The sequence below is a fragment of the Dama dama genome, chromosome 1 (genome assembly GCF_033118175.1).
Source record: "Dama dama isolate Ldn47 chromosome 1, ASM3311817v1, whole genome shotgun sequence".
Classification (NCBI taxonomy): Eukaryota; Metazoa; Chordata; class Mammalia; order Artiodactyla; family Cervidae; genus Dama; species Dama dama.
The window spans coordinates 34,193,094-34,207,837 of record NC_083681.1 but is presented as its reverse complement, the minus strand read 5'-3'; the positions used below and the strand labels follow the sequence as shown (position 1 = coordinate 34,207,837).

At 40.2% G+C, this 14,744-nt stretch overlaps 1 protein-coding gene across 3 annotated transcripts in view; it reads right to left on the bottom strand.

Annotated features, from left to right (window-relative positions):
* The window catches only part of JHY (junctional cadherin complex regulator), a 73,305-nt gene that overhangs the window by 14,786 nt on the left and 43,775 nt on the right, over window positions 1-14,744 (bottom strand). For all 3 annotated transcript variants that reach the window (XM_061130500.1, XM_061130621.1, XM_061130588.1), the window contains 2 exons: window positions 7,994-8,649; window positions 2,271-2,565 (listed from right to left, as the gene is read on the bottom strand). In XM_061130500.1, the coding sequence (XP_060986483.1) occupies window positions 2,271-2,565; window positions 7,994-8,649 (951 nt within the window). The remainder of the gene's footprint in view (window positions 1-2,270; window positions 2,566-7,993; window positions 8,650-14,744) is intronic.

Below are 14,744 nucleotides of genomic sequence, written 5' to 3'. Positions count from 1 at the left end.
ATATAAGCATAGAGAAAGAATAAATGAAAGCCTGGTTTTTACAGAGACCTTTATTTTCATTGAAAAGTATTTCTTCCCTCTGAACTCAAGAAATGCTAAGGGTGCAAACCATTTTAATTAAAAACTGTCACCTTATTTGAATGTCTTTGACATAAAACTTTTCATTCGTATCTTTTGATGTCTTGTGACTATATCCCAATTTTTCACCCTAGCCCTTTGTGTATCATCTCTTCTTTTCAGTTGTTTTATTAAACTTCTGGTTATAAAAGTAATGCATGCTCAGTTCCAAAAAAAAAAAAAATTTCAGAAAATATGAAGAATTACGAACAGAAAATAAAGGTCAATGTTAATCCCACAAAAATAAAATAAAATAAGCTAATTGTGGTTAAAATTCTTCAGTGCCTCCCGCCAACCTGCACCTCTACCCTCTAGCCTAGAGATTAGAGCCCTCCTTCCACCAATGACAAGCAAGATACTGGCAGACCTACCCAATCCCCCACCCCCCCCACCCCCAACTCCCTGACCTATTTCTCCACTGTCCTCTCTCAACACTCAGCCCTCCCAGTTTGAATGACTGTGCTGTGCTTAGTCGCTCAGTTGTGTCCGACTCTTTGCAACTCCATGGACTATAGCCTGCCAGGCTCCTCTGTCCATGGGATTCTCCAGGCAACAATTCTGGAGCGAGTTGCCATGCCCTCTTCTTTACCGTCTGAGCCACCAGGGAAGCCCCAGTTTGAGTGACAGCAGCCTTGAGATGCTTCAGTTCCCAGCATGCTTTGTGTCCTCACGCGCTTCAGAACATTTGCTCCCGCTGGTCCCTCTGCCTCAAGTGCCTTCAGTCTTTCTCCTGTTAATTCGCGAACGTCCTCTCAGACACCTCACGATCACCCCTGAAACTCTGCTTGACCCCCAGGTGGGGATGTGTGCCCCCTCCGTGCTCCTCTGTGTTCACCCCGCATCTCTCTTTTTTATTTCAATATGATACTGAAGCCACATGCCCGCATGCCTTCCCCGGTTCCAGGCAATTGTCCACTCCTGCTGCTCGTTCACTATACATCCCCCAGCACCTGACACCGGTGCCCGGAAGGAATTCAACACATGTGTGTTGAGTTGAACTGAGGACGGCTCCCTAAATCTGCCTGAGAGTGGGCGCTCCCCTGGACCCAGACTCTTGTGCCCCCAGCTGCTGAGTGTCGTTTTCCGTCGCTCACAGTCGAGTCCCTTCCTGAGAACTGCCCTCACCCAGGTGGAGTAGCCCCAAGTTACTACCAAAGTAACAAAGTAGTAGCCCAAAGTAGCCGTGACCGAAGTTACTACCCTTCCTCAAAGACAGGCAACAACCAGTGGCTGATCCGTGTCAGGGAACAGCTGGTGCCTTGCCTCTGAAGGGCCATCCCAACTTCAGAACCCTCGTGGGCGTGGCTGAAGCCTCCGCTTAGAGCCTCAAACCTGCCTCTCCCTGGCCCCGCCCTGCCTGCTCCCTCCCTTCCAGGGGTGGTTCTGGAGGAGGGCTCCAGCTCACAAATCTCCATTTCAGAGTCTGTTCCTGGGACGGCCCATCCACTACAGGCTTATTGCTTCCAACCAAGTCTTTCCCTGTTGCCCCTTAAAGCATTTCCAGCTTTTCCCTTACTATTTGACACTAGAAACAAGTGGTGTCTCCTGAGGAGTTTTTATTGTTTGAAAGAGTGGAGAAACACAAAGGACATAAAAAGACTCCTTCATTTCTTCCTGGAAACCTTCCTTTTTTGCCACCCACCCCCATTTCCTTTATTTAGCAAAGCAGACCTGATGGGAAAGACTTCAGTGCACAAAGGTGCTAATGATGGTGAATCTTTTTGTTGTTGTTTTAAAAATATTTTCCTTGGAGGATAATTGCTTTACAGTGTTATATTGGTTTCTGCCATACATCAACATGAATCAGCCAAAGGTATACATATGTCCCCTCCCTCTTGAACCTCCCTCTCACCCCCCCCCCCACCCCCACCCCATGGTGAATCTTATAGTATAGTATCGAGTTATAGTAAACACAGAACTCAGTAAAGCAAACATTTAAGAAGAAAAGTGCAGTCATTGGCTGTCCTGGGTGTTTTACTGCAGGAGCTGAGGTTGAGATGAGAGTCAAGGAAGAGTTCTTAGGGGATGGGGGCAGGTAGAAGAGAAAGAGGAGGAAGAGGAGCATCCCTATTCCAGGCCTATGATAAGGGGAATGAAAATCAAGGACCATGTGTATTATCAAAATGGAAGGTTAAGTAAGATGCTGTTATTACCTTAATGCTGCTTCTTTTCCTATGCTTTTTCCCCTTTTCCAGTTGAAACAGATAGCTTTCAGAATTGCTGCGGCTGATTTTCACTTGGTTTCTTTGGCTTCTCTCTGAACTGAGGTGGGATTCACTCTCCACCCTTGACAGTATGGGTGGAAGGGTGAGGCCGGGTGAGGCCCCTTCGTGGGGCTGCACCTCTGTCAGCTGCAGCAGGGCTTGCTGATGCTGCTCCATTATCTGGGAGAGCCGGGAATCTGGGGAAGCCTTAGCAGGTTGTTCCTCAGAGGAAGAATGGAATTTCCTTGAAGGAAAAACAAAAAAAGCACAAATCTGTTAAAATGTAGATACATAAGACTTAGCATAAAAGTCTTTATGAACCATTGATTTACTGTATTTACCACTCCCAAAGAACCCACCACCAATGCAGGAGACATAAGAGATGCAGTTTCCATCCTTGGATTGGGAAGATTCCCTGGAGGAGGAAATGGCAACCCATTCCAGTATTCTTGCCTGGAGAATCCCATGGACAGAGGAGCCTGGTGGGCTATAGTCCATGGTGTTGCAAAGAGTCAGACTTGACTGAAGTGACTTATCATGCATGACAAACAAATTAATGTCTTTAATCTTTTCATAATTATATTATTATTCATAATATCCCCCTATTTTTTTCTTTAGAATAGTCTAGCTCTTAGAACTTTCATTTACTGCTTTCAGAATAGAAAAAACACCATTCTGAAAAATCAAAGGCCTTTCCACCACAAAATACCTGGATATGGTGGATTAAATTAAACAAATATCCTTTTAATTATATAACTGAATTTGTAAGAGAGATGAGGAATCTTCAAAGACCACAAACTAAAGAGGAACTAAAACTAAAGCAGATTTTGGATGAGCTGAAGCTATAGCTTTCTTTGAGGGAATTTTGAACCTAAGTGCTTGCTATAGCTTTCTTTGAGGGAATTTTGAACCTAAGTGCTTGCATGTACCATTTATCACTGTTATTAGATATGGCAGACCCTGACCTTGTGTGGGGCAGGGAATCAGAAGTGAGATACCTACACTAAGGCTCTCACCCTTGAAGATCCCCTTCTCCAGGGTATCCTCCCGACCAAAGGATCGAACCCAGGTCTCCTGCATTGCAGGCAGATTCTTTACTATCTGAGCCACCAGGGAAGCTCTGAAGAGATACAGCCTCAATAAAAAGGCAGATTAGTAAAAAACTCATTCACCAGCCTTGAGAAACAACAGAGCAAGTCTATCTTTGTCTAGGTTCTGAACTAGGAAAAAAAAAATTCCCTGGGAATTTGGGGCAATATTTGGGGTTCAAATTTACCTTACCTACATAATCATGGAACTCCAACACCAAGAAATTAACATGAAAATGATAGTGGAGGAAGGATACCTCTGTAGGTGGCAGAAGCAGATACAAAAGTTCTCTGGAAGAATGCAAATCAAAACGACAATGAGCTACTACCTTACGTCAGTCAGAAAGGCCATCATTAAAAAGTCTCCAGATAAGAAATGCTGGAGGGGGTGTGGAGAAAAGGGAAGCCGCCTACATTGTTGGTGGGAATGTAAATTGGTACAGCCACTATGGAGAACAGTACAGAGATTACTCAAAAACTGAATATAAAGTTGCCATGTGACACAGCAATCCCACTCATGGGCATATCTCCAGACAAAAGTATAATCTGAAAAAATACTGTGCATCCCTGTGTTAATAGAAGCAGTATTTACAGTAGCCAAGACATGGAAACAACCTAAATGTTCATCAACAGATGAACAGATAAAGAAGATGTGGCATATATACACAATGGAATATTACTCAGCCATAAAGGAGAACGAAATAATGCCATTTGCAGCTACATGAATGGACCTGGAGATTATCATACTAAATGAAATAAGTCAGAAAGAGATAGACAAATACCATATCAGTTAACATGTGGAATCTAAAATATGACACAAATGAACTTATCTATGAAACAGGAGCAGGCTCACAGACATAGAGAACAGACTTGAGGTTGCCAAGGAGTGGGGGGAGGGTTGGATTGGGAGTTTGGGACTAGCAGATGCAACTATTATATGTATTAGTTGCACTTAGTCATGTCTGACTCTTTGCAACCCCAGGAACCTGCCAGGCTCCTCTGTCCATAGCATTCTCCAGCAAGAATTAGAGGGTTGCCATTTCCTTCTCCAGGGGATCTTCCCAACCTAGGGATTGAACCCGGGTCTCGCATATTCCAGGCAGGTTCTTTACCATCTAAGCCACCAGGGAAGGCCCAAACTATTGTATCCAAAATGGATGAACAACATTATATATCATAGGTAACTATATTCAGTATCCTGTAATAAATTACAGTGGAAAAGAGTATGAAATAAAAGTTCTCTGGAAGGATACAGCCCCACCCAAACCTGCTTTGGTGTCTACAGATAAGATGGCTACACATAAGTTCACAATCCAAAATTTTAGAACATGTAAGGAAATAACCTACCAAATAAGAGAGTCCAGATACACATGCACACTCACACACAAAGCAGTAGTAGATTTCTAAGAATTTAGGATAACTGAATATTAGAAAGCATTTATAAGCAAGCATATGTATGATTAAAGACATGAAATAAGAAATAAAAACTCTGAGAAATATATTCTGAAAAAGGAACAGGAAGGTTTTAATCAGAACCATGCAGAAATTCTAGACACAAAAAGCACCATCACTGAAATTTACAACTCAATGGACACATTAAAGACCGTATTGGACATAGCCAGAGATTTATAAACAGGAAATTTCTCAGAAAGAAGCACAGAGAGATGTGAGATGGGAAATAAGAAACTGTTAAAAAGACATGGAGTCTAGAATAAGAGGATCAAAAATGTATCTGTTGTGTGTTCCTGAAGGGAAAATAGAGCAAATTTGGGAGACATAGTATTCAAAGGGAAAATGGGTGATGATTTTCCAGAATTTATGAAAAAGATGAACCTTCAGATTTAGGAAGCCCAGAAAAGTCACAAGCAAGATTATAAATTTCAAACTAAATACGTCATAGTGAAGCTTGAAAACACAAAAAACAAAGGAGAGACCTCAAAACCAACAAGAGAATAAAAGACAAAAAGAATGATAATTACATTGGTAAAAGTCTTTTCAAAGAAATACAGAAGCCAGGAAATAGGAAGACAGTGTTTTCAAGGTTTAATTCTTTACCAAGTTAAACAGTAATTTAAGAGAATAAAGCAAAGGAATTTCAGGTAAGTTTACCAGTGAAATGTACTTGCTGAAAGAACTTCTAAAGGATCTACTTGAGCAAGGAAGAGTGAAATGGAAGAAAGATGGGAAGCAAAGACATTAATAAACAATCGGTTAAATCTAAAACAGCATGGACTCTATCCAGCAATAATAAAATAGCAATTAGGAGCTATAAGATGCTGAATGAAAAGAATATGTATGACACAAAGGGTGACTGGATCAGAACAATCCAATGAATTTGAGAATGTCTGCAGGACAATAGGAATATTAATTTAACACTAGACTAGTTAAGTATGTAAGTTTAAAAAAAGAGAATAGAAAATATGCATTTCCAAATCAGTAGAGGGGAAAGGTAACAAAGTTCTATCAGTTCAAAAGATAATATTTTTTAAAAAAGATGATATTAGAAAAAAGGGTGATTAGGACAAATTAAGAAAGTAGAAATTAACTTGATATGAGTATCCCAAAAAATGTAAGTAGTTTAAAGTTTAAAATCTGCCCACAAACAGCAACAAAAGAAAGGCCAAACAAAAAAATACATGTGAACTAAACGGATTTACTGAAAAGTTCTATGAAACTTTCAAGTAACATTTCCAATTGTATATCCCAGAGGATGTGAAATGAGGGAATTATTCTAAGGCTGGTATAATCTTGGTATAATTGATAACACATCCAGACAAGGCCAGTGATAGATTAGAGAATTTTAAGCCAGTCTCACTTCCTGCATGTGAATGTTAAATCCTAAATAGCATTAACAAATCAAATCAAGAAGTTTATTAAAATAGTATGACAAGTTGGGATTGTCCTAGGAGTAAAAGGTTGGTGGAATGTTAGAAAATCTGTTAATACATTTAGCCACATTAAAGAATTAAAGGAGAAATATTTTCAATTGATGAAGAAAAAGTATTAGTTAACATTAAGCATCTATTTATGATAGATCTTTGCAAAAAATAGAAATAGGATGATGTTTCCTCTATATCTCCCTAAGTACTAAAAATTAAATATTTTTAATGGCAAAATGTTAGAAGCACTCCCTCTAAAGTCAGGGGGAAAAAGACAAAAATGCCTGCTATCTATCACTATCTCTTCTAGGAAGTGAATTCTAAATCTTGTTAAATGTACATTCCACACCTCCAAGTGGAGCACTGAAATGTCTTCTGATTAATTCATATATATTAAAATTGTCTCTCTACTTTAAAAATAAGCTCCTTGAGGGTTCCCTTGCATCATACTACTTTTGTATCTTCTATAACATTTTAGTCTTATATTGAGTTGTATCAGGCATGTAATAAACACATTTGATTGAATGACATCAAGAAATCCCCCTTAATTTTAAAAATAACTTTTCATTTTTCTAATTATAAAAGTAATGCATATACATTGTAGGGAATTTGGACAGCTCAGAATATATAAAGAAGAAATTAAAAATAATCCCAAACTCTTTTGCCAGAGGTAAACACTATTGATGTTTTGGTGCATTTTCCATCTTCTGTGTACATTTTAACACATAGTAGGTGTGAAGCTCATACTCTTTTAGGTAAAATTTTATACCTCACTATTTTCTCTCTATAAGGACTTCCCAGGTGACTCAGTGGTAAAGAATCCACCTGCCAATGCAGGAGATGAGGGTTTGATCCCTGAGTGGGGAAGATACTCTGGAGGAGGAAATGGCTACCCACTCCAATATTCTTGCCTGGGGAATCCCATCAACAGAGGCGCCTGGGGGGCTTACAGTCCATGGGGTCGCCAAGAGTAGACACGACTTAGCAGCTAAACAACAATAACAACATTTTCTCCCTACAGAAGCATAGTTTTAAAGGGTGTGTTGTTGTTCAGTCTCTAAGTCATATCTGACTCTTGGTGACCCCATGGACTGTAGCCCGCCAGGCTCTTCTGTTCATGGGATTCCCCAGGCAAGAATACTGGAGCGGGTAGCCATTCCCGTCTCCAGAGGATAATGAAGGTGAAATCTTTACAGTCTGAGCTACTAAGGAAGCCCATTTAAATGATTCCATGGTATTTAATATTATAATTTACTTAAACATTTCTTTATTCAATTATTGTCATTGCTGTAAATGGTGATATTTTTGCACATACATAATTTTTTCTGTATTTTATTTTCTTAGGATTGACCATTACAGGGCTGGAGATAATTTGTTTCCTTCAAATATTACTTGCAATCATCAAGATATACTGTCTCTCTCTTTTTTTTTTTACTGTATCTTTTTTGATAGGGTCCCTCTGTCCTTCTCCCTATCTAGTCTCTGGTTTAACTACAGTGGAAAAGCTAGAGACAGGGAAGAAGAAAAGAAATACATGAAACGTGGACTATTTTAGGTTGAAGGCCAGAGCCAAGGATGCTGTTAAGGTGAATTTCTCGTCTTGCCTGACCACTGTCATGAACCCACCCCTCTGTCCTCCATTCCATCCTCCCTCTTCTAGCCTCTCATTTCTCCAGAAAACCACCAAAGAACAGGGAATTCTTACCATAATATTTCTAAGTTCTTATACTTTGTTTCTGTGTAAGCCAGTTTGGGTTGCTTCTTCTTCTCGGTTGATGCTTGAATGTTTATTTTAGACTGAGAGCCTTTCTGGCTACGGGATGCGTGTTTCTTGGTAAGTTCATGAAGGTACTTCAAGTGCATATTGGATAGATTGTCGATGTGTAGCTGCTGGTAGGAAAACCTTTTCTCTTCTTGGTCGTTGTGTCCTCTTTCTCTATTAGTGTTCATCACCGGGTAATATCCGGCAGCATTTTTATATAATACTTTGTCTGAAACCGGGTGTGGTGGGGCAGATTGATTGGAGGTTACTTTGGGATCCTGGCTTCTCAGTACACTTGAGTATTGTAAATCATCGTTTGTGGCATTCATAATCACACCTGTTTCCTGTGTTACTTCAGTATCAGTAGGCTTATTTGGGTTTTGCTGATGTCTGGGAGTGTTATTCTGGTTTCCTTGACTGACAGCCAGCTCTTCAGTCACTGAAGACTTCGCGCCCTGCCGGTGTTTGCGCTGTTTTCGAATCTTGTGCTTGGCTGGTCTTCTGGAAGGTTGCTGGCCATTGGTTGTTTCCGAAGATTGATCTCTGGGTCCATTGCTTGACTTTGCATTTTCGTATTGAGACCACTGTTCCTGGTAATCCTAAAAAGATATTTTTTGTTAATGTAAAGTTAAAAGACTGAATTTAACGTAAAGTTAAAAGACAAAAATTTTAGTGTTTCTCAAACTGGAGTTTTGAGACTTCTAGGAAGGTGATCATGGGATTAAAAGGAGATAAAGAAAGAGAACACAGGGGCTTTCCTCATTTCAGGCAATGAGAGGGTGAGTAGCTGAGTGCTTCCTCTTGGCAATTTCAGATTATGAATTTTCTAGAAAAAAAATAGCTTAGAAGGGGCATTATATTAAGGGCAAGTCTTTGACTTAAAATTTTGTAAAATGAAATAGTACCACATAGGGGGAGAAAGCAGCTTTTTCCCTAAAGAGCTGCATACAGAGGAAGTGCAAATCAGCATGAAATACGCACATTTGTCTTAACTAAGATAAATATTAAAAATCTTAACCAGAAAGAAATCAACAATTTGCTTTACCCACCAAATATAAGCTTAGTATGAAATACAATTCACATTATCAGATCTTAGTCATATAGGTCAGAAGCCAGAAATGACCTCTTCACCAGATGAAACAAATTAGATTTTATTCAGAGGATTATAAAAGAGTCTGCATGGTGATGGGACATCTGTGAAACCACAAGGGTTGTTTTGCTTCTGTTCCTTAATATAGCCTGTACTTAGGCAATCAAACATCTGGGGGAAATATTTCAATTTCGAGCAGTCTTTATGCTTTCCAAAGTCTTGTAACAACACAATGTACTCCTGGTATAATAGATACACTATGTAACTATATTGCACTAAGCCATTTAGACATATTTCCCAAGGAATAAAGCACTCATTACTTTGTGAAAAACTAGCTGAGTTAAGAGGCCTTTGGAAAGAATGATTATATGCTTACTGAAAACAGTCAGAGGACCATATGCCTCTGTGTGCTGTGTAACTGCAACGTATTTCTTCCTATCTGAACCCACATATAAAAAGCCTCTGTGGCCTGTATCTATGCAAGGTTAATCGAAAAAGCGCAAGTTACACAGATCGTTCGAGGGAAAAAAAAAAAAAAACCTTGAAACGAATAAATCATGTTTTTGCTCAAATTGTCTGTTTTAGGGATATTTCACTTTTCTGATATAATTGCCAAGACTCCTGTATAATATACTACTACTGTATAATACTACTCTTGTATAATATTATTTACTGCCATTCTGTTTCTCATGGTATCTCATTATAATAAGGTTGAGATTATTTAATTTAAAATAGTAATATACAGAGTTACTTCTTATATCAGATTTTCATGTAAGAATGACTTATAATTTGAAATTTAGAGTAAGTTCTCCTTAGACTTTGAACTTTCTGGAAGATTGGCCAGGTTCTGATTAGCTCCTTGAAGTTTTTACCTGCGGTGTCCAAAAAAGAGAAACTTCCTTCTCTGTATTTCAATTGAAAGGGTCCTTCCTTCCGTGTAGTATACTGAGCTGCGTGGACAAAATGTGGGCAAGAAGGCTCTGCCAATACACAGCCTAAGAACATCCTTGCTTGTAATGCATCCAGAAGAAAATTAGTTTACACTCTTACAGGTGTGTTCATGAAACACAGTGGCTCTTTTTATGGCTGTCATCACTGTTTTTGAAGGTCAAAAAAAATCCACTTTTGCTACGATCTATAGATATTTACTGATGCTGGTGTTATTCTTTTCAATATTTGTTCAGCCTTTTTTGTTGACTTTTAATGTGTCAATTTCTGCTGTACAGCAAAATGACTCATATACATATATACGTTCTTTTAAATATCCTTTTCCATTTTGGTTTATCACAAGAATATAGTTACCTGTACTATATAGTGTAAGACCTTGCTGTTTATCCATTCTATATGTAATAGTTTGCATCTGCGAATCCCAAATTCCCAATCCATTCCTCCTCCACTCCTCCTCCCTCTTGGCAACCACAACATGTTCTCTATGTTTGTGAGTCTGTTTCTGTTTCATAGATAAGTTCATTTGTGACAAATTTTAAATTCCACATGTGAGTGGTATTAAATGGTATCTGTCTTCCTGACTTACTTTATTTAGTATGCTAATCTCTAGGTCCATCCATGTTTGTTCAGCTTTTTTAACTGCTGGAAAAATGAGTGACCAGGAGTTCTTTTTCTGCTACCATCTGACTGTACTTGGTCCAGTTCTCTCTCTCATTTCCACCAATGAGAAATGACCCGAAGTCATTCCACCAATGAGTACCAGCCCTGAAGTCTTGGCTTACCACTGGGTCTTAATCATGTTATACCTTTTCTGCTGACAATTCAGACAACAATAATGCTCTCCACAGGGTGCTTTGTCAACAAGGCCAAGGACTCATCATTTCGTGAGAAAATTCAATTGTCTCAAGTGTTAAATCTGCTATTCACGTAAATGTGAGTGCCCAGGGATGGCATTTCAGTCTCCGGAAAGAAAGACATTTATGGGCTGGATGTGATTTGTCTCACCTTCTGAGCAGCCTACTTGAGATCTGTGGCTTACTAAAGATGTATTACCTACAATTGAGGCATCAGGTGTCACTCTTTAGGGCAAGACCTGAGTTCTCTGAAGTTAATATACAAAGCCATTCTCAGGCTATTTAATCTCCATGAGCACTGAAATCCTCTATTGCATCCCCCTCTCTCTGGAATTCTTTTGTTACCAACACTCACAATCAGTCCAGACTACATGCACTCAGAATAACTGCATAATGGCAGTAGGTGTTTCCAGTGCAGTCAGAGCAGAGTCCTGTGGCCGGGGCGTCAGCACCAGAGTCTCCTGATGCCTAATGCTAGGACGATAGTTTTTTGGTAAGATCTGTACTCAGTTATTAATGCTCCTCCGTATTGTGCCATCCAAGGGAAGTTTGCCCCCAACCCTGAGAAAGGCAGCAGCTGACTGTCTCTTTCATGACTTTCCTGTTTACATGACATAAGCAGAGGGGAGAATGCATACTTTGATCTCAGCAAAAAGCGAAATGTTCATCTGCTTTAAAACAAAAGCCATGCTTGTGCTCAACCACCCTGATCAACCCTAGAGGCCTGAGGGTTGTGCCTGGACTCCCAAGATTAGCTCCGAAGTGTGTGTTGTGTTTTTTTATTTTTAAATTTTTAATTGGAGGATAATTGCTTTACAGTGTTGTGCTGGTTTCTGCTGTACCACATCGCAGATCAGTCGTAACTATGTGTATGTATGTCTCCTCCCTCCCACCCCACCCCTCATCCTGCCCCTCTAGGTCATCGCAGAGCACCAGGCTGGGCTCCCTGTGTTCTACAGTAGCTTCCCACTAGCTATCTTTTACACAGAGTAGTCTATAAATGTCAATGCTACTTTCTCAATTTGTTCTACCCTCTCCTTCCCCCACTGTGTCCACAGGTCCATTCTCTACATCTGTTCTCCATTGTGCTGTGTTTCTTAACAACAAAACACACATTCTTTGAGGCTGGGTTATACGTTCCATCCAATAATATTAATAAAATTTAGAGAAGACATTAACTGGCTCTAATTTTCTGTGTTTGGATGGATAAATGCATCATAGTTCTGTTGAAAGCACTGGAGGCAAAATCCAGTGAATAGCTCTTTGGGAAAGGTGGAAAGATAACTTAGGATGGGACGTTGATAAGTCAAAGATGCTACATATCTTTCACACTATCATTTCTTTTTTAGAGAGGCAAGCGTTATTTTATTTTAGAGACAAGAAGGAAAACATCCTATTTCATCCTTTTGAAGCCTTCCTTAACTGGGGACCGTTTGTCTTTTCCTTTTGATCACATGCTTCTCTTCTGGAAAGGATCTTCTGCAGGTGGAAGTGTGCCCTCTTACACTGGCCCCCTGGGCTCTGACTCTTAGCTAAGTACTCTGTACACTTCTGAGTACACAATAGAAATGGGATCTGGAGAGGATTCACAGGAGAGCACAAAATGATTCAGGACAATAGGACCTCATGGACAGGTAAAGGATGATGGATTACTCGAAATAAAGATCTCCAGCATGGATAAGGCACTTACACAGAAAATAATGCGAATGACTATCAGTTCTTGGTCTTTTTAAGGTGCAAATACACAGGCTTAAATAGTCTTAGGGACCTTGTTTCCAGCACATCACCTTTCTTTTTCTGGTCCTATGTCTCTAGTTTCTTATCCTTTCTAGCATGTGAAAGTGAAAGTGTTAGTTGCTCAGTCATGTTCAACTCTTTGCGACCTCGAAGACTAAATAGCCTGCCAGGCTCCTCTGTCCATGGAATTCTCCAGGCAAGAATACTGGAGTGGGTTGCCATTCCCTTCTTCAGGGGATCTTCCCAACCCAGGAATCAAACCCAGGTCTCCTGAATTGTGGGCAGATTCTTTACCATCTGAGCTACCAGGGAAGCAAGCAAGTAAATGTTTAAAGCTCTTCTATTAAAAAAAAAAAAAAGAAAGAAACAGTTCCTTACTTGATCTCATCCTCTGGTTAAACTTCATCTCTTTCGTGGGGATGGTGGGATAAATTGGGATTGACATATATACTACTCTCTATAAAACAGATGACTCTTTTTGAGAACCTACTGTATAGCACAGGGAACTCTACTCAATGCTCTGGGATGACCTAAATGGGAAGGAAATCCCCCCAAAAAGGGGATATAGGAATACATATAGCTGACTCACTTTGCTGTACAGTGGAAACTAACACAACATTGTATGGTGACTATTGTTGGTCAGTCACTAGGTCAAGTCTGACTCTGTGACCCCATGGACTGTAGCACGCCAGGCTTCCCTGTCCTTCACTATCTCCTGGAGTTTGCTCAGACTCATGTCCATTGAGTTGGTGATGTTACCTAAACATTTCATCCTCTGCTGTCCTCTTCTCCTTTTGCCTTCCATCTTTCCCAGCATCAGTGTCTTTTCCAATGAGTCAGCTCTTTGCAACAGGGCCAAAGTACTGGAGCTTCAGCATCAGTCCTACCAATGAATATTCAGCGTTGATTCTTTTGGGATTGACTGGTTTGATCTTGTAGTCCAAGGGACTCTCAAGAGTTTTCTCCAGCACCACAATTCAAAAGAATCAGTTCTTCAGCACTCAACCTTCTTTATGGTCCAACTCTCACATCCATACATGACTACTGGAAAAACCATAGCTTGGACTATACGGACCTTTGTTGGCAAAGTCATATCTATACTATTTAAAAAAAAAGCAACTACTCCAGTCAAAACTAAAAAGCAAACAAAAAAATCCCCAAACATCTCATCTCGTAATGCATAGCCAAGCATCTTAAAATGCAGGTTGGCCTTCATCTTCCCTGCTCTCATCCTGTACACTGCAGGTGAACCCTTCCTCTCACTGCCCCAGTAAGACTGCTCTGCTCAGGCCACCAATCACCTCTTAGTTGCTAAATCCTATGGTACCACTTTCTTTAACTTTTAATTTTTTCACACTTACACCATTATTTCAAACTTACAGAAAAAGTGGTAAGAATAGCACAGAGAACTCCCAGATAGCCTCACTGATTCACTTTTTAACATTTTGCCACATTTCATCACTCTCTCTCTCTCTGTAGATCACTCACTCTCTGTGTGTAGACAGACACACAAATATACATTCTGTCATTTAAACTATTATTGCTGGTCCCATCATCACTTAGTTGGTCTGAATCATTTGAGACTTGCATCTGTTAGTTGGATACATTCCCCCCTTTTCGTGGCACAGGTACACAGGCTTCTCATTGTGCTGGCTTCTCTTGCTGAGAAGCACAGGCTCCAGAAGTTCAGGCTTCAGTAGCTGCAGCTCCCAGGCTCAGGAGCACAGGCTCAGCAGTTGTGGCACAAGTGTTTAGTTGCCAAAAATCTTTTAGTTGATATAGAAAGCCTTTCCTGGCCCCCAGCTAACCCATGCAACCTCTGTCCCCTCCTCATACTTTCCCCTTTAGTCACTGAACTCCAGGTAAAACTCTCAGGGCAGATTAGATTCCCCCCCACCCCACTTTCATTCCTCTGCTCTCATTTGTCTGCTTGGCATGTTTTGACTCATCCTTCCAGGGTCAGCTTAGATGCCATGTCTTTTCAAGAGGCTTTTCCCATCTTTTTAGGGCAGAATTAGGTGCTCTTTTAATTATACTGGATTTTACGCCAACTTTCATATCACTG